Raw genomic sequence first — 25,530 nt, 5'->3', positions numbered from 1 at the left:
TCGGTGAGCGTAAACATGTATTTGCTTGAACTAAATGGCACGATAAATAACCTAAGTATGAAATGAAACAATCTGAGAATTGCAGATATTCACCAGAAACACTGGAAAGTATTGATAGATGTTAAAGAAAGTTCTGGTTTATGAGTGAATAACAGTGACTGACAAATAGACTTTAAACAGTAAGCCAAACGAAGGTGACTTATACTTGCTTTTTGGGAAGGTGAGCAAACAACACACTCCACTCAAAGACCTAGTCTTCAGAAGACAGATGATCTAGAATCTGCTAGTATCTGCTGTGGGATGTTCTGTATGGCAAATGTGTTGCTGATTAGTCAATAAATAAAACACTGATTGGCCATTGGCTAGGCAGGAAGTGTAGGCGGGACAAGGAGGAGAATAAAGCTGGGAAGTGGAAGGCTGAGTCAGAGAGACACTGCCAGCCGCCACGATGACAAACAGCATGTGAAGATGCCAGTAAGCCACGAGCCATGTGGCAAGGTATAGATTAATGGAAATGGATTAATTTAAGCTGCAAGAACAGTTAGCAAGAAGCCTGCCAGGGCCATACAGTTTGTAACCAATATAAGTCTCTGTGTTTACTTGGTTGGGTCTGAGCGGCTGTGGGACTGGCAGGTGAGAGAGATTTGCCCTGACCCTGGGCCAGGCAGGAAAACTCTAGCTACAAGTATCCGTACAATAGGGAGGTTCTAAATTATCAGAAGGGAAGACGTTTTTATCAGAAGAAACTATTTGGCTATAATTTCCTACATGCCTATTTTCCAGATAATCACTCAGAAGAAAAATTCTAAATGTTTGAAAAGTAATAAGTGGATGTTATAAGGTTGCCACGGGATTATTGGTTGCCTAGTCTATGTTCCCAGTTTCTGAAGAAAGGAATAAAATAATATGCAGCTTATAAATTTAAAAGAATAAAAAAGCTAAGCATGGAAACAGAGTCTATGAAACTCATAAATTATTTGCTCTTTTGCCCCCATCCTGACAGGGTCTCAACCCTTGACTAGCCTGGAAGTCGATGATGTGTAGATCAGGCTGGCCTCACACTCACACTTCCTGACTCTGTCTCCTGAGTACAGTGATAAAACCGACTGCTCCAATATGTGCATCAAAGTCACGGTATTTTGTTTGCATGGGTCAACCTGACCCCTCCTCAGCACCCTGGGACATCCCCTCTCACAATCCAGACTTTCCATGCTGAGATTAGCTCTTCAGAAAGCAAGTTGGTTGGTTAGAACTGTGCACCAGAGGGTGCCTCAGGCTTTCCCTGAGAATTTAAGGAGTGGCTCAGAACTCTGTGTGCATCCGTCTCCATGGCAACACTGAAGCCAGGGAAGCAGTCTGCTGCTCACTACACAGAAGACCAGCCTAATCAGAAGGCAGAGCCTGTGTAGAGGGTGATCCCTGTTCTGGCGTTTTCAGTAGGGGTATCCTCTACATCTTTCCATGGTCCTGATGAAGAAACTTAATTGTTTCTGGACATTAGGTCTATGTTTGGTAGCCAGCAAACTTTCCAAGGCATCGATCAAAAGACCCAGGGTGCCATCTATCTATGACCCAAAATTTATACACGAGGTTGTCGACAGCCATAATGAACTTCGAAGGAAGGTCAACCCCTCAGCAGCCAATATGAATTACCTGGTGAGAAAGGGACCGGTGTGCTATCCAGAAGAACTAGTGTAAGCAGGAGAGGGCTGGCTCATAAATCAATTGTCTGTTCTTTTTGTCTTTTAGCTGCATTTCATATGATTCCCCAATTAATTAAATTAGGCAAAGAATTTCAAACACAGAGCCACGCAGGAATTCTGTGTTTTAGAGAAACAAGAATAATTAACATTTGAAGGGCATCAAGGACCACTGAAATGTCACCTACTTCCATTGCCCATGTTGACTAAGAGGAACATCAGTTGAAGGGCTCTCTTAGATCAAGAGGACATAAAAAAGGGTTATTGAGAGGGCTTGTTGGTAGTGGTAATGCAGATATAGGGAACAATGAAGGCAGAGAAAATGGGTGTCAGTTCAACTAGCCAGAAGACAGTGATGGGCACTAGTTCCACATAGGAAGAAAGTCCTGAGTAGTTAACACACATGGTGATGTCTGGTGCCTTCATTTGGGTTTTATTGCTTGAAAAAAACACTATCACCAAAATCAACATGGGAAAAGAAAGGGGTTTGTTTTTGTTTTTGTTTTTTTACCACACACTTTAGAGCCCTTCATGCGGGGACCTCAGGGCAGGGACCCAAGGCAAGAATCTTTAGGCAGGAACTGAAGCAGAAGCCATAAAGAAACGCTGCTTATGGATTTTCTTACCGTGCTGTGCACAGCTCGCTTTCTTAGTCCACCCAGGACCTCTTGCCCAGTGGTGGTACTGTCCCCAGTAGCCTGGGCACTCTTACATCAGTCCTTAATCCAGAACATCCAGGTGTACACACTTGTTCCAGGCAGTCTGATGGATGCATTTGAACTTTTGAGGTTCCTCACCTTAGATTTCTCTAGCTTGTAATAAGTTGACAAAAAAAAAAAAATCCAACCAGGACATCTAGGTAGAAAAGTAAGTGGTTAGTCGTGATATAAAAGAAGAAGTTGAAGCAGGAGAAAAATATCACAACAAAACTGTTGCAAGGAGAAGTTGAGTGGAGACCTTTAGTGTTAGAGTGATATAGCTTGTCTGATTTACCCAGGACAGGTTACAGTTTGGAGGACCAATGTTAATCTCCGCAGAGACTGGGTTGGGGAGGGCCCCTGGCCTTGACCTGGCCACTTCCTGTGTCCATTGCTTCCTGTTCACCATGAAGAAGTTCCTGGTGTTAGCCTCATGATGGGCCCAGAAACATGGCACCAAGTGACTACCATGTCCTGAACTCTCTGAAATGGTGATTTCAAAGTAACTTCTTCTTTAAGATGTTTGTTTCAGGTATTTGATTGTAGTACAAGAAATCACGAAAACAACAAATACTTTTGTAAAAAATGATGTCTTTAGAAGAGCTACAATTAACTGAAATTTAATTTACCACACTTATGAGGCTGATTTTATTATAAACAAATATGTACTAATCAATTTAAATATTATTCTATTTTTTCAGACTTGGGAAAAGGAATTTGCAAAACTGGCCAAATCATGGAGTAAAAACTGCAAATATTCCCATAATCCCTGTTTAAGAAACCGATATGGATGCATTGAGGGTTATGACTTTCTTGGAGAAAATATGTATTTAGGTAAAATAGAAGTTACACCAAAGGAAGCTATTTCTTTTTGGTATAATGAAAGTCAACATTATGATTTTGAGACTATGACCTGTTCTAAAGCTTGTGGACATTATACACAGGTATGTACTTGACAGGTTGTTACTTGACAAGATGTAAAGTAGCTCTTGTGTTCATTTTAGTTACAAGAAAAAATTTTCAATATTTTCTTTTACATTCCTTTAAAAACTCCATTTTATTGAGTATTCCATGTACTGAGTGTAGTATTTTCAGTCTTTTAAAAATGCTACTCTGAGGCAGTGGTGGCACACGCCTTTAATCCCAGCACTCAGAAGGCAGAGCCAGGTGGATCTCCATGAGTTCGAGGGCACCCTGGTCTATAGAGCGAGATCCAGGACAGGCACCAAAACTACACAGAGAAACCCTGTCTCGAAAAACCAAAACAAAAAAACAAACAAACAAAAAAGACTAAAAAATGCTACTCTGCTGCCATTTTCTTCACATTACTAACAACAAGAAATCTACTGTGATTCTCTTGCTCAGCCCTGTGGCTTTTCGACACCTAGGACTGTGTTGACTTACTTCCAGTCTTCATCAATTTTACATCAGGTGTCCGGGACATCTTCACATTCCTTGTGCTATAGAATCTTGAGCTTAGCATTCCAAGTCTATAGATTAAAACACATTTGTAAACCCTAGGTTGCTGATCCTTATAACACTTCCCTCCCCTTTCCCTCTTCCTAGTGGCCTGCTACCAGTGTTGGAAGCGTGCACGAGCCATGGCAGTTTGGTGCCTCTATTATGTTTATGGAATTTTTCTCTCAGTGATCAATTTGATAATTTTATCACTGTGTCTTTTACTCACAGTCATTCTTCCACATGCCAATGTCCCATTAATTGGATTTAGTTTACTTTCTTTTTCTCTTTGCAATTACATTATAATTACATCAGATTCTCCCATCCCTCTCTTCCCTCCAGCACTTCTCCTGTACCCCTGATAGCTCTCTCTCAAATTCATGTCCTCTCTTTCTTTAATTGTGGTTACATATGTACGTGTGTGCCTAAATACATAAATACAACTTATTCAGTCTATATAATGGTACTTATATGTATATGATTTCAGGTCTGACCACTTGGTATTGCACAACAAATTTGGGGGTTCTTCTCTGGGGAAGACTACTTCTCCCACTCTTAATGTTTCTTAGTTGCCTGTAGATCTTGTCCAGCATTGAAGCCCAGCGAGATGCCTCACTTCCTCATTAGCATGTCTACTGGTGTGCTCTTTCTTCAGGTCTCATTTAGGGATCCATGTTGATGAAACTCAATGGGAGTAGCTTATACCCTCTCTCCCACTATGAATCCTGAGCCTATGTACAAGAGTTGTATTATAGATGTATCAGTTGGATTAGGGCACCAGAGTCACATGCTCTCCGCATTGATATTTTCTGTAATGATATCCATGTGTTGCAAGGAGATGTTTCTTTAACGAAGGGTAAGATATAAATTTTACTGTGGACATTAGGATTAATATTTAGAATGCAGTTAAGAATTATGCTTTTTCAGGAAAGATGCAGATGTAGGTCCTAGTCCAAGATCCATGACTTCACTCTCTAGGTAGTTGGCTAGGTTTCCAGTAACATACATGATTTCCTTCTTTGACAAAAGCTTTTTGGGTGCCTGCCCCAAAGAGCTTTCTCCCAGAGTCCAAGGAAGAATGTACAACCAGCTAGGAAATCTACTTATCTGAGGGTAAGGATAAATCTATGCACATTGTGCCCTTTCAGTCCTTCACTTTATTGTTCTAAGTAAGCCTCCTGATCTCTCTGCTGTTCTCTCCTTGTTCCACTGCTTCTCTAAATCTACAGCTTCTTTTCAGCTCTCACTCTTAGCCCCTCTCTTGCCTGACTATCCATACATCTCTAACAGGGACTTCTTGCAATCCTGAGAAAAGTTTCAAAACCTTCAAGTCATAGCACATTCCCTAAATGGCAATAAGGAGCAGAGCCATTACCATGGTAACACAAGGTTCCAAGGTCTCAGGACCAGAGGGAGGGGGTACAGTGCCCATTGCGACAAACTCTGAAACATAACTTTTTCTCAGCAGACTTGGCAAGTGAAGAATTGGCAGGATTTTCTTGGGGTGGTTTGTGTCAGTAGCCTTGATGGAACACCTGCAACTCTGCCCTTGTGCATAACTGTAAAGTTTTAAACTTATGGTCTAATCACAAAGGCCTATAGTCTAGTTTGCATTTCCTTTGAGGTAAAACTGAGCTAAATGCATGCAGTTTGTGTTAGACTGAGGACAGATTATTATTTTCTGTGTTAGTCTGAGCAAAAGGAACAAATCAAGCTGTAAGTGTCTACAGTCTCATGGGACAATGGATTTGGCTATGAAATGTAACCTACCATATTTTCTATATATCAAAATTGCACAGCTAAATGACAAGCCATCTTCCTGACCACCCACAGATCTATGTACCCATATGATTGAGATGTAATCATGATATTACATATACACATTTTATGAAAATGCATGGTAATGGGGAGATATCACAGCTGTTATTGCACAAGAAGTTTACAAGAAACAACCAATTCATTCAAAAGGCAATACCTCCAACAAGTCTTGTGTGGTAGCTTGGTCCTCGACCAGAACCCTTGGTTCTGATAGGTTGACCTTTTGAACACTATTTGTCACCTACTGTATACTCCCATGGCCTTTTGCTACCAGCAGTTCTCAATATTTCTTGTTGATACATCTTACGTACAATTAGAGAACTCTTGGTTGCTGCCAAGGTACATATGTCCCATATAGTTTTTTATTATTATGGCTGAGGAATATCTTGAGATATTGAATGGTACTCCGTCCAGCAGTCTTTTTGCTCAGGATTAATTTGGCTATCCAGGGTCTCTTATGGGTCCTTATGAATTTTAGAAAAGTTATTTTTATATTTTATTTGAAGATGGGGATTTTAAATGCGCATACACCAAATCTGTTCATTGCCTTTGGTAGAGTAGTCATTGTTACAACACTAATTCCACCAATCATGAGCATGGAGTCTCTTTCCACATTCTTGCATTCTTGTGTCTCTCTTTCTCTCTTTCTTCAGATGTGTAGTTTCACTGCAGAGGTCTTTCTCTTCCTTGGTTAAGTTTATTCCTAAATATTTTATTTTCTTTGAGACTATTGTGACTAGAGGAGGTTCATGATCTCTTTCTCCACAAGTTTGTTGTTGGTATATAGAAAAGCTATTGATTTATCCATGCTCATTTTGTGTCCTGACACTTTGTCGAAGTTTTCTAGCAGAAATTTTGAGATCTCTCATGTTTAATATCATGCCATCTGCAAATAGGATTGTTTGACATCTTCTTTCCCTGTTGGCTTCCCTTTAATTTCCTTCTCTTCTCTTACTGCTCCAGCTAGTGCTTTGAACACACTGTTGTAAAGCAGAGGGGATGGTGGACATCCATGTCTCATTCCTGATTTCAGTTTTTTGCTAAATTTTTCTCCATTTAAGATGATGTTGGCTGTAGGTTTCTCATTTATACCTCTTACTATGTTGAGGTAGGTACCCTCTAATCTTATTCTAGTATTTTTATATTATGAAGGCATACTGGATTTTTGGCAAAAGCTTTTACTTCATCTTTAAGATGATCCTATCATTTTTATCTTTAAGTCCATTTATGTGCTATATTACACTTATAGGCTTGTGTGTGTATTGAACCATCCCAGCATTTCCAGGATGGAGCCAATCTGGTCATGTTAGAATTTTTTTTGTTTTTTTGTTTTGTTTTGTTTCCAGAGCTGAGGACCGAACCCAGGGCCTTGTGCTTGCTAGGCAAGCACTCTAACACTGAGCTAAATCCCCAACCCCAAAAATGTGCGCCACCCACCACCACCACCCTTAAGGACCATAAGGAATTATTTTGTTTGTTTGGTTTGTATTTTTGTTTTGGGTTTTTTTTTTTTTTTTGGTTTTTTGTTTGTTTGTTTTTTGAGACAGGGTTTCTTTGTGTAGCTTTGTGCCTTTCCTGGAACTCACTTTGCCTGCCTCTGCCTCCTGAGTGCTGGGATTAAAGGCATGCGCCACCACCGCACGGTGGGAATTTTTTTGTTATTGTGTGTCTACATTTGGTTCTCAGGTATTTTGTTGAATATTTTTGTATCTATGTTCATCAGGCATATTTTCTTTTATGTTGTTGGTGGGTTTTGTTTTGTTTTGTTTTGCCTGGTTTTGATATCACATTGGTAATGGCTTCATAGAAGTAGTTTGGAAATATTCCTTCTGTTTTGTTATTGTTTGTTTGTTTATTTTTTAGTTTAAGAATGATTAGCCTAGATCTTCTTTGAAAATCTAGTAGAATTCTGCTTGGAACCCACCTGGACTTTTTTAGATGGAAGGCTTTTCTGTCTGGTTTCAATTTCTTTATTTGTGATGGGTCTGTATAGATTGTTGATCTCTTCATAGTTTAACATTTGTGATCTGGCTAAATCTAGAAATTCATCCATTTCTTTCATATTTTTTCCAATTTAATGAAGCACAAGTTTTTAAAGTATTCCCTTCTAATATTCTAAATTGTAATGTTTCCCTGTTCATTTGTGATTCTGTTCATTTGGGTCCCTCTTTCTTTCTTTTGGTTAGTTGGGCCAAGTGACTGTCAATGTTGTTTATGTCCTCAAAGAACTATAGCTCTAACATTTGTTGATTCTTTGTATTATTTTCTTTGTTTCTACCTCATTAACTTCAGCTTTGATTTTTATTACAGCTTACTATCTGGTTGTTTGTGTTTGGTTTGCTCTTAGTTTTTCTAAATGTTGAAGTTGCATCATTAAGTCATTTATTTATGTTCTCTCTTTCTTCTTTCCTTCTTTCTTTTTGAAGAAAGAGTTTAAGGAGGGGGCTGTGTTTTCTGAAGGTTAGAGTCCATGACCATCATGGCAGGGAACATGGCAGCAGGCAGGTAAGCACGGCACTGGAACAGTAGCTGAGAGCTCACAACTTATTCACAAAAACACAAGGCAGAGAGCTAGCTAACTGGGAATGGCTTGGGCTTTGGAAACCTCAAAATTTATCCCCAGTAACATGCCTCCTCAAAAACGCCATACCTCCTAATCCTCCCCAAATAGTGCCACCAACTGGGGACTAAGTATTCAAATACATGAGCCTATAAGGGCCATTCTTATTCAGATAACCACATTCAACTCCCTGGACCCCATAGATTTGTGGTCATCTCACAATACAAAATGGACTTAATACAACTTCAAAATCCCCTATCTCAACACTAATTAAAAGTCCAAAGCTAAAGGTCTCTCCTGAGATTCAAGGTAATCCCTTAATATTGAGGAATTAACCAGTCCTTGGAATTCTCCTATATTTGTTATTAAAAAGAAATTTCAAAAATGGAGAATGGTAACAAATGTAAGAGCTGTTAATAAGGTGATCCAGCCAATGGGCTCCTTACAGTCTGGAACTCCCCTGCCTTCTCTATTACCTAAAGTATAGTCTATTGGAGTTATTGATTTAAAAGACTATTTCTTCACTATAAAAGAAAAGGATAGAGAAAAATTTGCCTTCACGGTGCTTCTTATAATAATTCTCAGCCTGTTAAAATATATCAATGAAAGATTCTCCAACCAGGGATGTTAAACAGCCCCACCTAGTACCAATATTTTTATAACAGCCATTGGAAATGAATCATGTACAGTTTCCTCCATCTATAATTTATCTTTTTATGGATGATATCTTACCGGCTGATTCAAATATAGATACTTTAAAGAAAATGTATTAAGAAGTAAAGAAAATTTTGCCTTGTTAGGAATTACAAATTGCTCCTGAAAAACTACAAAAAGGAGATTCTATTCATTTCTTAGGATATAAAATAGGTTTACAAAAAATTCAGCCCCAAAAGGTACAAATCAGGAGAGATCAATTGTAGACTCTTAATGACTTTCAAAAATTGCTGGGAGACATTACCTGTCTATGGTCCACTATTGGATAACAACTAAGGAACTGAGTAATTTGCTTCAAACCTTTAAAAGTGACAAGGACTTAAATAGTCCAAGAGAATTATCAGCTGAAGCTGAGAGAGAATTGGCTTTGATGGAAAAGAAATTATAGGATGCACATGTGGATAGGTTGGATCCAGAATTTGATTGCATCCTGGTTATTTTACCCTCTACACATTCCCCTACAGGGATTTTAATGCAGAGGGAAGATAATATCTTAGAATGGATATTTTACCACACAAACAGAGTAAAAAAAAAAATTAAAGACATATGTGGAAAAAATTTCTGAGTTGATTCTAAAAGGAAAATTAAGACTTCGTCAATTGACAGGAATGGACACAACAAATCATAGTGCCTTTTACTAATGCTGAAATTTCCTCTTTATGAGCAGAAAATGAACATTGGAAAAGAGAGTTTGCAGTAATTTTTTGGGGAGAGATTAACAATAGATATCCCAAAAGCAAGAGACTTCAATTCATAAGGAGAACTAACAGATGCTTCCTCACATTGCATGGGGAACACCAATTTCTGGAGCCCCTACATTCTATACTGATGCAAACAAACCAGGAAATGCAGGTTATAAATCAGAAAATTTGAATAAAGTGGCTCAAAGCCTTAATGATTCTGTTCAAAGTCAGAATTCTATGCTATTTTCATGGTATTATTAGATTTTCCAGAACCTCTTAATATAATACTGACTCTCAATATGCAGAAAGAGTTGTTTTACATATTAAAACTGCTGAATTTATTCCAGATGATACAGAATTGATTTCATTATTTATTCCAATACAAGAAATAATCAGGAATAGGAATAATCCCATATATATATATATATGGGATTATTATATATATTATATACATATATACATATATATATACATATATACATATATATATATATATCTGATCCCATACAGGTCTGCCAGGCCCCCTAGCATAAGGCAATGATGAAATTGATCAGCTATTAATAGGAAATGTGCTGGAGGCCTCAGAATTTCATAAAAACACCATGTCAATAGCAAGGATTTGAAAAAGGATTTTTCCATCACTTGGCAACAAGCCAAGGAAATTATAAAGACATGTCCTACTTGTTCCTTGTATAATCAAACTCCACTACTGCGGGAAGTAACCCAAAGGGTACTCAAAGAAAAATTTGGCAAATAGATGTGTTTTGTTGTGCAGTTTTTGGAAAATTAAAACATGTATCCCACACCACGGATACATATTGATGATTTCAATGGGCAACTGCTTTGAGTTCTGAAGAGCCTGATTCTGTAATTACACATTTATTCGAAGTCATGGCCATCATGGGAATATCTGTGCAAATTAAGACTAACAATGCTCCAGCATATGTCTCTAGTAAAAAAAAGACTTTTTGGATATTAAAACAAAAAACATATTACAGGTATACCACACAATCCTATAGGACAAGCAGTTATAGAAAGATCTAATCAAACTCCAAAAGATAAGCTTAATAAACAGAAAGTGGTAATAAAGACCTTCAGAGATAGATTGCACAATGTTTTATTAACTTTAAATTTTCTAAATGCAAATGAGAAAGGAGTGACAGCTATGGAGAGACATTGAATAATAATAATAATAATAATAATAATAATAATAATAATAATAATAAAAACTACTGAATTAAATCAGTTGTATACTTTAAAGATGTGCTGACCTCAGAATGGAAACCAGGATATGTGTTACATTGGGGAAGAGGTTTTGTTTTTGTTTCCACAGGAGAAGAAAAGCTATGGATACCATCAAAACTGATAAAGAATAAATTTGAAAAACAGAGACTTCTTAATTAGAAGAGGTGATAGTTCATCAACCAGCATGACCTTTCAAACTAAACTAACTTATAACAAGTGTTTTCCATTTGATCAGATATAACTTGCCAAAATGGAAACTCCCCAAAGTTAGGGTTCGGGCAGGGTTATTCTTTTGTCTTTCCAGGAGAATGAAGGCAACCAGCTAAGGAATCTGAAGACCACTGGACAAATGAGACAGCTGAAGAAAAAAGATGACTCATCCAGAGAAAAATGTCCCAAGAAAAGGAGTAAATTGGCCCATTGGGATATCACATTTCCAACAGAATAAAATTTCATATGTCTCTCCAAATGTGTGTTTCTGCTGTTCTCTACAGACACATAATGCAAGTGGTCTTTTTGTAGTCTCAGTTCAATTAAAAATTAAAGCTGGGGGTTGGGGATTTAACTCAGTTGTATAGTGCTTGCCTAGCAAGTTCAGGGCCCAGGGTCTGGTCCTCAGCTCTGAAAAAAAATTAAAGCTGCTTTGGAGTTGGAACATGGCTCTCTCCTTCTCTAAACCCAAGCACTCTTGTTAAAAGGAAAATCCAAATCTCTTTTTTATGTCAGAAAAGCCACCTGATATGGGACAGAAAAAAAAACAAAATTAAGGGACTCTTCTATTGCCACAAATCTCATGATCCTTTGGTTTCATTTTGATTTTTTAAAACTTTTATTAAGGTATGAATATTATATCAAAATTTGTAGTATGTGTATATATATTATAAACTTTTTGTCCTGATATTAATGGTCATATAGAGTACTAATTCTAGAAAAGGGCTTCATCTAGCTTCCTGTACATGATTTTGGGTTTGTCTCTATCAGGTAACTAGGAATTAAGTTTTTGTACTCTGGCTGTATTTAAGAAACAAATTATGGTCCTTTAATCTCTTTGAGATCTGCTGCATATGACATTTAAAATGTTTAAGTTTTCTGCAGTGAACCATGACCAATTCCTAACAGCAAGTCTCTCTAAAAGGAGGACGGGGCCCCACAATGATGATTCTACCTGGAATATGACAGTGCCACTAAGCTGACTAATGCCACTGAAATATTGGCTCTGGACTACAAACCACTCAGGACAATTTCAAGGTGGCTAGCTGAGATGGTTCAGCATCACAGACTATTTAATCAAGACTTGTCACAAGCCCTGCACCTTCCCGTTATACAGAGACTGAACAACAAATGACACAGCCAGCTCTCCCAGGACTTGACCATTATCCCAATTTTTTTCAGGGTCCCCTAAAAATGCCATCACCCCCAGAGAGCTGGAAGTAATTTTGAGAATGTGGTGCCCACATTCCCAAGAGGTGGGGTGGGTGGTTTTTGGTTGTTCAGTTTGGGTTATGAATATTTGTCATCATTTAGGGTGCTTGGTTATATGTTATTATTGGTAGAACCAGGAAAAAAAAGCTGAACAAAGGAGATTAGATTCAGGGATCTTGTTCTAAAAAGAAAAAGGGGGATATAGAAATAGGATAAAAAGGTAGATTATTGAATCTACTTATAAACTAAAAAAAAATCTACTAGTTTTAAATATTTTATGTTGGCTTGGAGTCTTATATATTGATACAAAATTGTGGTTATTTTTGTTATACTGTATATATGTTATAGAAATTATAGGATAAGAAGGTAGATTATTTGAGTCTGTCAGATATGCTAAGCCTATAGGCTGAAGATGATGCCCCAACACTGTGGAGAAACCTCAGGTGACTGTCTAGGCAGCTGTCTGTTTCTGTCAACTCACAAATTTTTTGGAAGTTGCTTGCATGCACTTTCTGTTTTTATTTTTGTTAGCTAATATTATTTCCTTCTTGGGTCTCTGAGGGAGTTGAAGATTAGTTAGTTATAGTTGAAGGTTAGTTAGTTATAGTTGAAGATTAATTAGGATAGAAAGTGAATTAGATACATTTTGGACTTAACAAAATAGGATAGATAATGAAATTATTTTCTCTGAATTTGTCAAATACAAATGGACTAGACATTGTTTAGACATTTATTACTTGTATATATTGTATATAGTCATTGTACTTTTGTATATAGTTTTTCTTTTGTTAGTTATAACCTTTTTCTTTTTTTTCCTTTTTATTAAAATAGAAAAGGGGAAAAAAAAAATGTGGTGTCCTCCTAAAAGCCTAGAACACAAACCTTTGAAAACTAAGTTATGGGAGCATGGGCCACATGTTCTACAATGAAGTCATGTTTTGATGGAAAGCTGGATACTGTATACATGACATCAATCATTAAATTCACTGTTTCAAAACGTGAAAAAAAAAAAAAAAAAAGAAGGTAGATTATTAAATCTACTTATAAACCAAAACAGCAACTACTAGTTTTAAATATATTACACTGATTTGGATTCTTGTACATTGATACAAATTTAAGCTTATGTTGGTTAGAATATACTGTTCACATGTTTCTACTCTTGTTCAAGGTATTGTCCCTATACAGCTCACCTAACAATGTAATGTAAATTTCTAGTCCTTGAAAGTTATTATTACAAACTATTTAAGATAATAAAGAAATGCAGGTTAGTAGTTAGTCACTTATTACGATCAAACTTGTAGTTGTGTTAGGTATGTTTTCAAGGTCAAACAGAGATATATTTTAGATAGACAGGCTATCTTCAAACACTTCAGAGAGCTACAGAATGTGGCATTTAAGATGTTTTAATAGCATAAGGTTCTTTTTTATGACAATGAGAGATATGTGTCCAGGCAACACCAGATTACCTCAGAGAAGATGATGGGCATCAAAGAAAAACCATATGGTGTTTACTTTCTTTGTGACAGAAGTTAGCCACTGGGCAAAAAAATTTGCCCTTGCCTCAACTGCTGACAGTATGCTGTCCAAATTGGACAAGCAGGATACAAAATAAAGTTACTGAAGAACTTTGCCAAGACAAGGGGGGACAATCCTTCAAAAATCCTGCTTCACAAAAAAGTCTGTCAGATATTCTAGGCATGCAGGCTGAAGATGGATGCCCCAATGTTGCAGAGGAACCTTGGGTGACTGTCCAGGCAGCCAGCTGTTTCTGTCATTTCTTAATTTTGGAAGTTGTTTTCTCTACATTTCCTGTTTACTCAGGTAATAATATTATATCCTTCTCAGGTCTCTGATGAAGTTGAGGACTAGATAGTTATAGTTATAGTTTTCCTTGTTGCCAGACTCAGGAAAGAAACTCACAAATAGAGGTGTAAAGTATATAAAGTTAATTGTATAAGGTGTAAAAGTATAAAAGGATAGTTTTGGGTTGGTAATGAAAATTAGGATAGAAAGTGAATTAGGTACAACACTTTGGACTCACCAAGATAGGATAGATAATGGAGTATTTTCTCTGAATTTGTCAAATGCTAATGGGCTAGGCATTGATAATGTAATTATTACCTGTATATATTTGTATATAGTTATTGTGCTTATTGTATATACTTTTTCTATGTTAGTTAAAGCCTTCACTTTTTATTTAGACAAAAATGGGGAATATGTGATATTTCTATTGTGTTCTCACAAATAAAACTTTCCTGAAGATCAGAGGGTGGAGCTAACGACTAGTTAACCACAGATGTCTGGATGTCTGTGCAGACAGGAGCCCGGAAGGGACAAGGCTGGGTAAAGATGGGAGTGATAAATTGGGGTGGAAACAGGGGTTGGCCCTTTTTGGTCAGAGGATTGGTAGAGGTAATAAGTCTCTAGTGGCTGCTGCTCTGCTTCTCAGATTTTTTCAGCTTTCACCCTGATATCTGATTCCTTGTTTTTAGTGATAAGACTAATTAGGATCATGAAAGAACCACACTTTAAAGCTATACACTATCAATATATGTTCACTAATCTCAAAACTAAAAATATCACAATTTAAATATGAAGCAGTGCTGGGGAGATGGATCAATATGTAAGAGTGCTTTGATGTGCAAACATAAAGATTTTTTTTCGAATCCCCAGAACCCATGTAAAAATCTGGGCATTGTCATGCATGACTATAACTCCAGCACTGGCAGGAGTTTGGGGGGAAGCATAGTGGAGACAGGAGGATCAATCCCTTAGGCTCTCTGGCCAGATAGCCTTCAGCAGGCTTAATGAGAGACATTGTTTCCAGAGAATATGATAGAGAACAATAAAGCAGGAACCTAACATATTCTTGCTTCCATGCATGCAGAAACCCATTCACAGAAAAATACACATGAGCGAACACCACACACATAACACACACAAATACACTAAGCAAATAGAATTTGTAGTACAGATATTAATAAACCAGACTCTAACTAGCTCTTGGAAATATATACACTTGCAGTTGTTCCATCTCAAAAAAATTTTTAAATATTCAAAATAATTATTAATTAGCCTAATCTTATTTTTATAGCTCAGAAGTGATCTGCTACTCTGAGCCAGGTATGTGGTGAGAAGCAAAGTTCATCTCTTAGTCCTCAGCTAACCATGCCTGTTCCTGAGCTGTGCTGTCTCTCAGGCAACCAAAGATCCACTCAAATGTCTTTAGTAAAATAATGAATTACATGTATTTCAGCCATGAAAAAAAGTGAATAACATCTCAAACTGTGAAATAGTTTCATTCATTTTGGTAATGAAACTATAAAGTGTAAAAAGTTAGAAAGTCTGTTTGCTCAGTTTTTTTCTTAGATTTTTTTTTTTTTTTGGTTTTTCGAGACAGGGTTTCTCTGTGTAGCTTTGTGACTTTCCTGAAACTTTGGAGACCAGGCTGGTCTCGAACTCACAGAGATCTGCCTGGCTCTGCCTCCAGAGTGCTGGAATTAAAGGCATGCGCCACCACCGCCCAGCATTAGATTATTTCTTTTCCAAGGAATATCCATAAAATATTTCCTTCTCTTTTAGTTTGGAGAATAGAAGATATTTAATTCTGTCATTGACACAAGGGACTGGAAATGTTCATCATCTCTTTAGCTCTTTCTTATGGTCCGTTTTCCATACAATTCTTCTTCTTTTGAAATTAGTTTTCCTTACATCTTAAAACATATTAAAATTTGCCACTCTTATCAATGACCATTTAAATAAACTTTGTACATTCTTAATCCATACCTATCTTATGACTTAACAAAGGTAAGATTATATTTAAAGCTGTGAACTTTAAAAATCACAGTCAAATTAGCAACACTTTTTCCTAAGAAAAAAGAAAATTATTTTCATTCCCAGCCTGATTTTGATGTTTCTTCTAATATGCCCATGGAGAGAATTAAAATATGTTTTCTAAGTTATCCAAGAGAAATTATGCTTTTACCAATGTATTATATTATGGTTTCATTATTAAGTTATCCTTTTGGTTTATGATAATTATATCTGAAAGAAAATGATTTAAATTGACCTTATGAAAGGCCCATTAATAAAAATGTAACTTAATGTGTTTGATATTAGGGAAAATGTAATAAATATATATTATATATATATATATATATATATAATATTGTACATATCCTCATAGTGAATTGTGTGCATGGATTGCTTTATTATGTTATTTCTTAATTCCTTTTCTTATAGGTAGTTTGGGCCAATTCACTTAAAGTTGGATGTGCACTTTCAAATTGTCCTAATCTGATGGGAACTTCAACTGCGCTATTTTTTTGTAATTATTCACCACCGTAAGTTAATTTGCTAAAAAAAAAAATAGTGTTCTAAGTTGATAACAAATATTTACAAAGTTGGGTGTGATGGAGCACACCTTTCATTCCACACCCAGGAGGCAGGGGTAGTTGTATCTCTGTGAGGTCCAGGCCAGCCTAGTCTACATAATGAGTTTCAAGCCAGCCAGTACTACATAAAGAGACACTGTCTGAAAACAAAACAAAACAACAACAACCAAACCCAAATGTCTACAAGACAGAATCTTATACTAGACCCTCGAATATTTCTGATGAAGTCTCCCTCTGCAAAACTAATTTTAAAAGTCAAAATAGGATGGTGACAAGTATTGCCTAAATGAAAAGCCTTTCCTCTCATGAACTACTTCAACATAAGAATAGAAATGACAGAAATTGAGCCGGGCAGTGGTGGCGCACGCCTTTAATCCCAGCACTCGGGAGGCAGAGCCAGGTGGATCTCTGTGAGTTCGAGGCCAGCCTGGGCTACCAAGTGAGTCCCAGGAAAGGCGCAAAGCTACACAGAGAAACCCTGTCTCGAAAAACCAAAAAAAAAAAAAAAAAAAAAGACAGAAATTGTTTCTAAAGTTTAAAAAGTAGAGGCTGGGAAGATGACTCAGTCAGTAAGATGGTTGTCTTGAGTCATAAGGACCTGAGTTTGGTCCCCAGCACCCACGTAAAAGGCCAAGCACGGCGGGCTTACCTATAATAGCAGAACTGCCAGTACCAAATAGGCAGAGTCAGGAAGATCCCTGGTACTTGCCGGCTCAGCCAGTTAAACCAGTCAGTGAGCCACAGGGTCTGTGAGAGACTGTCTCAGAAAACATGCCTGAGAGGGACTGAGTCAGACACCCAACAGTCGTCTTTACACACATGGACACAGGCACATGAACACAGAGGCAAAGGTAATTTAAAATAAACTGCCATAAGATGACCTAAACGTAAAACACAAAAAGGTTAGCAAATGCAGCTCCAATGAACATTAAAATGGAATAAGAATAGAATAAAATTACATTCTTCAGAGCAATTTTTTGAAGAAAGAATGTAATTGTTAAATGCCCTGTCGAGAGTTCCTACTCAAGTGAAAATATAAACACAATGAGGTCTAAAAATGAAATTTTGGAACTCAAAACCAAATATATACTAATATAAAAGAAATATTTTAGCAGGTGATAATGTGATTCTTCAACAAACAAAAATTTTAGAGCTAAAGATTTGTAAAGGAAAACACAAAGAATAAATACACAGGACTGATGAAAAGAAGGTGAGAGATGGACATGTGTGTATCTATGGCTGCTCTTTCTTCTGCCTTTCCCAGAGCAGCTAAAGCAGGATGACAAACACTGCCCCCAAAGAAAGGGAGAATACCATTTCTCCACATAGCAACAGGATTGTGTAATTGCTGTCATGCAGCATCACATTTCTTTGGAAGAAATCAAGAAAGGCTAACCATTGATGAAAATCACTAGAGGACAATGTCACTTTCTTACAATTCAGGCTTTTGGAAAGGAAGAAGGGACTGGAGAAGAGAGGAAAGAGGGAGAGAAAGATGAAGGGAAGAAAAAGAAAAGGAAGGGAAGGAAGGAAAGGAAATGAAGGGGAAGTTTTGATGGTTTCTCAGTACATAGGAAATGAGTCTTCTGTTGAACAACAGCTGTTGCTCTTGTTCTTTCTAACATGTGACTTACTGAAAGACAGAAACAGCTTGCATAAATGTAGATCTAAAAAAGGTAAAGAGCATCATTGACTCATGAATGTTCTCTGTTTTTGCAGAGGAAATGAGAACAATACCAGTCCTTACATAAAAGGAGAATCCTGCTCCAAGTGTCCCACAAATGACTGCCAAGATAAGCTCTGCCATAAGCAAAAAGGTAAAAATAATAACATAGTATTTAGATCGTAGTGTTCTCATAATTTCATTATATTTTTTTTATTTCTGGCCCCATCTGTTTTTGATTTCTAGGAGACATGGTTGTTTCTATAAGAATATAAAGCATTCACCATAAATTATATATAAATATATTTAGTTTGGATGATTGTCCCCTGTACTTGGGGGTTTTTTTATCCCCACCACTTTGGTGGCCAGCCACCCAGATCCTAAATAAATCACACAGGGAGGCTTATTCTTTCTTACGAATGCCTGGCCTTAGCTTGGCTTGTTTCTAGCCAGCTTTTCTTAAATTATTCCGTCTATCTTTCTCTATTTCTGTATACCTTTCTTTACTTCTTACTCTGTGGCTTGCTGTGTAGCTGGGTGCCTGGACCCTGATGTTCTCTTCCCAAATTTCTCCTCCTATTTATTCCCTCTGCCTGCCAGCCCCACCTATCTTTTCTCCCGTCTCAATATGGGCCACTGAGCTCTTTATTAGACCAATCAGGTGTTTTCAACAGACAAAGTAACACAGCTTCACAGAGTTAAACAAATGCAACATAAAAGAATGCAACACATCTTTGCATCATTAAAACAAATGTTCCACAACACAAACGAATGTAACCCATCTTAAAATAATATTCCACAACAACCCCCTCCACTGATATTTCCCCTTTCGAGTAAAAAGACAAAAACACATTAAATACAACTGAGATCTAGTTTGTGGCTGTGCTCAAAGTAGCTACTGGTTGAAATGATTGTTTGCACATGCTTATAACCATGGTCATTTGCTTGTTATTACTCTAATAGTGAGTCATTTAGAGGTAAACACCAGTCTCCACCAGAATTGTGATTACAAACATGTTTCTTTTCCATCATCACCTTTTTTATTGATTAATTTTGCTGTTTCACGGCTTCATACCTCTATATAATCCATTCGGATTATTCTACATCCGTGCATTCGCCCTCTCACCCCTGTCAAACTCCTCTCATTCCCACCAGTTCCTCTCACTATGCAGCCAACAACAATCTTCCGTTCCTGACCTTCCTGCCTTTGCCTCCTGAGTGCTGGGATTACAGATATGAACAACCACACCTGTTTTATACTGGCGCAAGGATCAAAATGCATTGTAGGCAAGCACTGGGCCAAGTGAGCTATATCCCCATCCCAGTGCTTTTGAAATTATTCTACGTATATTTGTGATTAAATCCATAAAAATTAATTTGCGTTTGCAGTTGTTGTGATGGGTACCTTTGAAGGAAAATGAATAATCAATTGGATGAGGATGACCAAAAACTTTCTAGCCCAATGCACAGAAAGCAAGAAGTATGGGCTTGATGGTAATTCACCAGACTCCCCAGCTGATGAGTTCTGAATTAGTCTCCATTGAAATGATATTTTCTTTTAAAATGTATTTGAAATTATCTCATAGTTCAGATTTAATTAAAAGGCAGGCTTTTTAAAGTAATGTGATCTTTGCCTCATATTTTCTAGTCAAAAGAATTTAGAGATAACAACAATCTATCTACCTTTCTTCCACTTCTCCTTCCTGCCCAGTACCCAAATTGATAACGCTTTTTGCCAGCATCACTGCTGATTCCTATTTCTCTTCTTATGTGTGTATATATGTGTATGTGTATTATATATGTGTACATGTGTATATATGCACATTATATATATATATATATATATATTGCTTTATACAAAGAAAATAAGATCAGATTATTCCTTCCTTCAACTGCTCAGTTGCTTTGTATTAGAGAAGGAAAAAACCTTCTTCCAAACCATACAACTAAAAAGGTAGCACCACCTCGCTGCTGCCCTCTCTCACCATCCTTTCCACTATTCTTTCTTTGAAATCAACACTAAGCTCCTTTATCACCACTCCCAATATTAAACTTCCTTCCAGTTTAATAGCCAGTATCCATATCACCATAGATCTGTGTGTAAGTTTAAGACTGTTTCTGCTGTTCGTAATATGCTCGGTCTATTGGTATAAGGTGAATTATTTTTGCAGATACGATGAGTTTCCAGCATCCAGAATTGGAGAGTAATTGTATTCCCCTTGAATAAAGACTTTCTAGTTCTTTGGCTAACCGACAAGAAACCAAAAGCTTTAGCCTTCTGCTCTATTGGAAGGAAGCCCCTTAGTATAGAAAGGAATTCACACTCTTACTGGGAATGACGCTGAGAAAGGTACTGGAAGTAGAGACACCTTTTCCTGTTCCAATGCCAAAAGAGCTTTATGTAAACACAGTCATGATACTGAACCCTAACGATTCCCGACTTAGATAATTGTGGGAAATAATTATCTGAGGTTTAAGCCATTAAGGTTTTATTTGTTTGTTTAGTTAGTTACTGTTGGTTATTTTGAAGCAGGGTCTCATGTAGCTCAGGCTAGCCTGTTGTAAAATGTGGGAACTGGTCTCTCAGCTGGGTTCTCACAAACCATTATGTCCAAAGCTTAAAATCACGGTACATGGTAGGAAGTGAATCAAAATACATCAGTGAGCAGGAGTAGGGAACATCAGGGGTAGGTAACAAATGAAAAGAATGAATTTTGAACACACATAGGATCCTATTAAAATTGAAAACTAAGGAGAAAATTTAGATGTTGGAACAATGAATTTGGGGTAGAAATGAAAATCATATTTAAAACTTCACATAAAAGAATTGAATTTTCCTCAGAAACTTAAACTGGACATGATAGAGTGCCAAAAGAAAGCTAATTTTTTGTGGTTTTGCCTATTTTAGATACTTAAGCATCTAATACAAGAATCATTCTAGAAATATGTGTTGGCAAGATACTATTGTTAGGCAACACTGTAAAGATTTTAAGTCCAGTAAGTCTTGAAAGTTTTGGGTTTTTAAGATCAAGAATCATTTCTGACTTGATTTCCTTATTTTAAAAGGCAGAAAAACCAATCAATAGTTTTCGTTTTACATAGTTTTTCTTTCATTAAACCTCCATAAATTATACATGAGAGTACACAAAAAATATTTCAGTTATTTTTTCTTTTGGAAATTAAATGGGGCTTTTAATTGCTGTATTTTATTGACAGGTCACCATATTGGGAAAGCAACTCAGCAGAGAGCATGCCATCTACTCATGCTAGGTTTTATTCTTCATAGAATACTTTAATTGTTATTTCTATTCAGAAGAAATTTTTAAATGCTACAATAAAGACTATTTTCTGACTAATTAGGACTCAAGTTCTGTTTAGTTCTCCATTACATCTTCTATATTCTTGTCTGAGATTTAACTTCAATGCCTACTTTTCAATTCAAAAGTATATATATATATATATATGTGTGTGTGTGTGTGTGTGTGTGTGTGTGTGTGTGTGTGTGTGTGTACATATAGATAAATATTAGTTTAGAAATTGGAAAGCAGTGGAATGAAGTTAAGCTTGAGTTTTTATTTTTAAGGTTGTTTGCTGATAATGCACATGTATGTATGTCTGTGTAGGTATGTGCACACGTGAAGACCAAAGTTCAGATCCTCATCACCCATGGGTGCTGGGGTAGGTGTGGCAGTGCACCTAAACCCACCACGTGGGAGGTAGAGACAAAGGATTCTGAGAGCAGGCTGGCTAGCTAGACTTCAATCAGCAAGCTAGGAGTTTAACTGAGAGACCCTGCCTCAATATTGAAGGTGGAGAGCAGTACAGGAAGACATCCCATGTCATCCTTGGGCCAACAAACATGCACATGCACCACACGTGTACATCCAGACACATGTGAATACACATACACCAAAAAAGAAGAAGTAAAGGAAATAGGAAAGACTGATAAAAAAAGAGTCAACAAAGTTCAAGCATACTCCTACTATGCAGAGAACAAAACCATACATTTGTGTATTTTTAATGTTATTCCTTGTTTTTTCTCATTAAATGAACACAAAAGATATATTTTTAAGTTTTCTAGTTTTCACAAAATTTTAGTAGCCAAATTAAACTTCTACAAGAAGAAGTAGAAAATCTGAATAGGCATATGCTTATTAAATAAATTGAAGAAATTATCATTTAATTTCCCAAACAGAAAGCATCAGGCCCAGATAAACTCACTTGTAAAATTTACAAATATTGAAGAATGCTATTATACATAGGCAGAGGCTGCTGAATCTCTGAGTTTGAAGCCAGCCTGGTCTACAGAGTGAGTTCCAGGGCAGCCAGGGCTACACAGGGCGACCCTGTCTTGAAAACAAAACAAAACAAACAAAAAAGAGTGCTATTACAACAGTGGTCTATAGCCATCTGTAGAAGACACACAGAAAAGGACACACTTCCCAACTCAACCTATTAGGTAGTGAATTTTGCACACAACACCAAAGGCATGATCCGTGACAGGAAGAACTGAGATAAGCTATACCTCATAAATTAAAAAGACTCCTAAGTTGCTGACAAAAGCAGAAAAAAGATAAAATACTTTCAAAATCATACTTGCATAATATGCAAATGCCCCTTCAAACTCAAGAATTAATGCTAAACTCGTTAGAAAAAAAAAAAAGAGGACCAAAGACCTTAGCCTCAATAAAAGGAAAAAGGCATATAAAAAGGCACTGTACTTCGTAAATCAACAGGGAAAGGAGACTAGATGTAACAATCCCGCCCACCTATTAGAAACCTCCAGAAATTGACACCACCACATGGGAACGATGTGAAACAGCAGAAATTCTCTTTCAACCCTGGCTGGAAAGCACAGGGTCCAAACACACTGCAAAGTAGTACACCAATTTCCAATCAATCAAACTGATCCAGAGAGGTCTGGGAGGGAGTTCATCAGGTCGCGGTACCTGCTGTAGAAGCATGGTGACCTGAACGCAAGCCTGGTGACCTGAATTCCAGTTCACATAAGGGTGGAAAGAGAGAAATGACATCTCAGAGTTGTCCTCTGACCTATACATATGTGTCTGTGCCATGGCACAAGTGCTCAGACATAGAGACACATGAACAGTAATAATTAATAATAATATAATATAATGAACAATCTTGAGCACACTCCTGCCATACGAGCAATAAGCATGTCCTTTTGCATTGCCTGCAAGAGTTGAACATCATTTTTCATACAAAAGTCTTCAGCTTTGTTTATAATGGCTCAAACTTGGAAGAAACCCATATGTCTTTCCTTCAACGGATAGAGGAATAAATTTGTACACTGAAAAAAATGGAATATCACTGTGTCAAAAAGAAATGAACTACCAAACCATTAAAGGACATGGAGGAAATTTCAGTGTAACACTGCAAGAAAGGTGTCGTGTGACCGACTTACACATTGCATGACTTCAACTGTACAACATTCTTGAAAAGGCAAATTGTAAAAAGAGTGTTTGGCAAGATGTTGAAGGGAAAGAGAGATAGACGGCATGGAGAAATTCCTGAGCACAGGAACTCCTCTGTGTAGCACCAAAATCATTAATTTTAATGGTGTATAATATGCAATGATGAATCATTACATATTTGCCCAAATCCATAGAATGTCTTGCATCCAAAATGAACCTTAATGCAAACTGTGAAATCTGGATAGTAACATGCCACCATGGGCTCATCAATTGTAACAAATATACAAACTAGTGAATTTGTTTTGTATTGTTTTATTTTGGGTAGTAAACAGAGAATTCTTAATGAAAGTGGGGTTGGGGAAGCTTTTTCATTTTGTTGCTTTGAGAAAGAGGCTCACTATGTAGCCCAACCTGGTCTAAACTTGCTGTGTGGCCCAGGCTAGTATAAAATTCATAATTTCCCTGCCTTAGACTCCTTAGTCCTGACATTATAGGAATATACCATCATGCTTAGCTCCAGTGAAGGGTGATGATAATGGAGAAGCCTTCATGTTTTGCAAGGACAGAGATCACATGGGATATATCTGTACTTCTCCACCTACAAATTTTCTCTTAGAGAGCCTATCTTTTGTTAAGAAATACCTAAAAAAAAAATTGCCTTCAAGAATTAATGGCAAGATTGCTTTAGACAAATTACTTGACTGCCCCCACAGACACACAATGATTCTCCATCTATTTGAGGAGATACAAATGATCAGTATTTAATAAAGATATTATCTGACTAAGTTCATATCTTACAACTATTTAAAATAGTGATAGACAAATTTGGTGAGATGAATTTAAAGCAATATTCACAACTGCATTGTAATTCACTGTTTAATAAATTATTTGTAGCACTGGATGAACTTAGTTCTACTTTGCTCAGCTTTTATAGTCTCGTGGGCTTTAACTGATGGGAAGTATTAAAGAAACATTTGTCAGGATAAGGGAGATGCCCAGTAATGGCATGAGCTGCCCAGGAGATGGGGGCTTTCCTATAAAATTGGTCAGAGGGTGTGACCATCACCAGTCCTTATTACATTAGAGACCATGCCTGATAGGGGGTCCATGCAAGTGTCAAAATATCATCCAAATATAAAATTGTCTTATTCACATTTGAGAAGAAGGGCTGTGTCTTGTCTGCTGGTCCTTTTCAACCATTTAATATGCTGCCTCACTAGATACACTGAATGAATAAGGGCACGACTGAAATCATCTTGTGTCAGTTTACTGCTTTTCATCTTGTGAATCAAAGATAATTTTTGACAATTCCTTTCAGGTATTTTTGGATAAGACTTAAAGAGAATCTTCTGTCCCTAACAGAGACAACAAAAAAACACTCACAACTCAATAGATAAGACAAAAAAAATTTTTTAAAGTGAGCCGGATGCCCGTCACTAACACGGGACGAATGACTGTTTCCCCTTGCACAATTACAAGGTATCTCAGAGTTGGGAATCATTCAACACTTGGGGTACAAATTAATGTTTGATTAGTAAATGAAGGCACACTCTTCAGTGTCAGAAAACAACTCTAGATACTGCTCAGTTAGTCTTGTGAAAAACGTACTTGTTTAACTCAGGTCTGACTTTGGTCCATCAGCTGCAGACAGTTATCACGAATTGTGCTCTCCCAGCCCACTTCTCGCTCCGCCTCCTTCTCTTCCCACTTATGAGCCCTCTGCCGACCCGTAGATTGGCA

The 25,530-nt window shown here is 37.1% G+C and overlaps 1 protein-coding gene across 1 annotated transcript; it reads left to right on the top strand.

The window, feature by feature from the left end:
- The first annotated feature begins 1,461 nt into the window (after positions 1-1,461).
- On the top strand, positions 1,462-25,523 carry LOC128119548 (GLIPR1-like protein 1). The gene is made up of 5 exons (XM_052752882.1): positions 1,462-1,656; positions 3,100-3,342; positions 16,541-16,641; positions 18,412-18,509; positions 25,432-25,523. The coding sequence occupies exons 1-5, from the start codon at positions 1,462-1,464 to the stop codon at positions 25,521-25,523; spliced, it is 729 nt and encodes a 242-aa protein (XP_052608842.1).
- Positions 25,524-25,530: the final 7 nt, after the last annotated feature.

The sequence above is a fragment of the Peromyscus californicus genome, unplaced genomic scaffold (assembly GCF_007827085.1).
Source record: "Peromyscus californicus insignis strain IS unplaced genomic scaffold, ASM782708v3 Scaffold_24__1_contigs__length_46423439, whole genome shotgun sequence".
Classification (NCBI taxonomy): domain Eukaryota; kingdom Metazoa; phylum Chordata; class Mammalia; order Rodentia; family Cricetidae; genus Peromyscus; species Peromyscus californicus.
Note: the sequence above shows the minus strand (reverse complement) of the source record. Positions and strands in the feature narration are given on the sequence as shown.

Coding starts and splice junctions, on each gene's coding strand:
- LOC128119548 (XM_052752882.1), top strand. CDS start 1,462: ATGGTCCTGATGAAGAAACTTAATTGTTTCTGGACATTAGGTCTATGT. Junction 1,657..3,099: donor CAGCCAATATGAATTACCTG/GTGAGAAAGGGA, acceptor CTATTTTTTCAG/ACTTGGGAAAAGGAATTTGC. Junction 18,510..25,431: donor GCTCTGCCATAAGCAAAAAG/GTAAAAATAATA, acceptor TTGGTCCATCAG/CTGCAGACAGTTATCACGAA.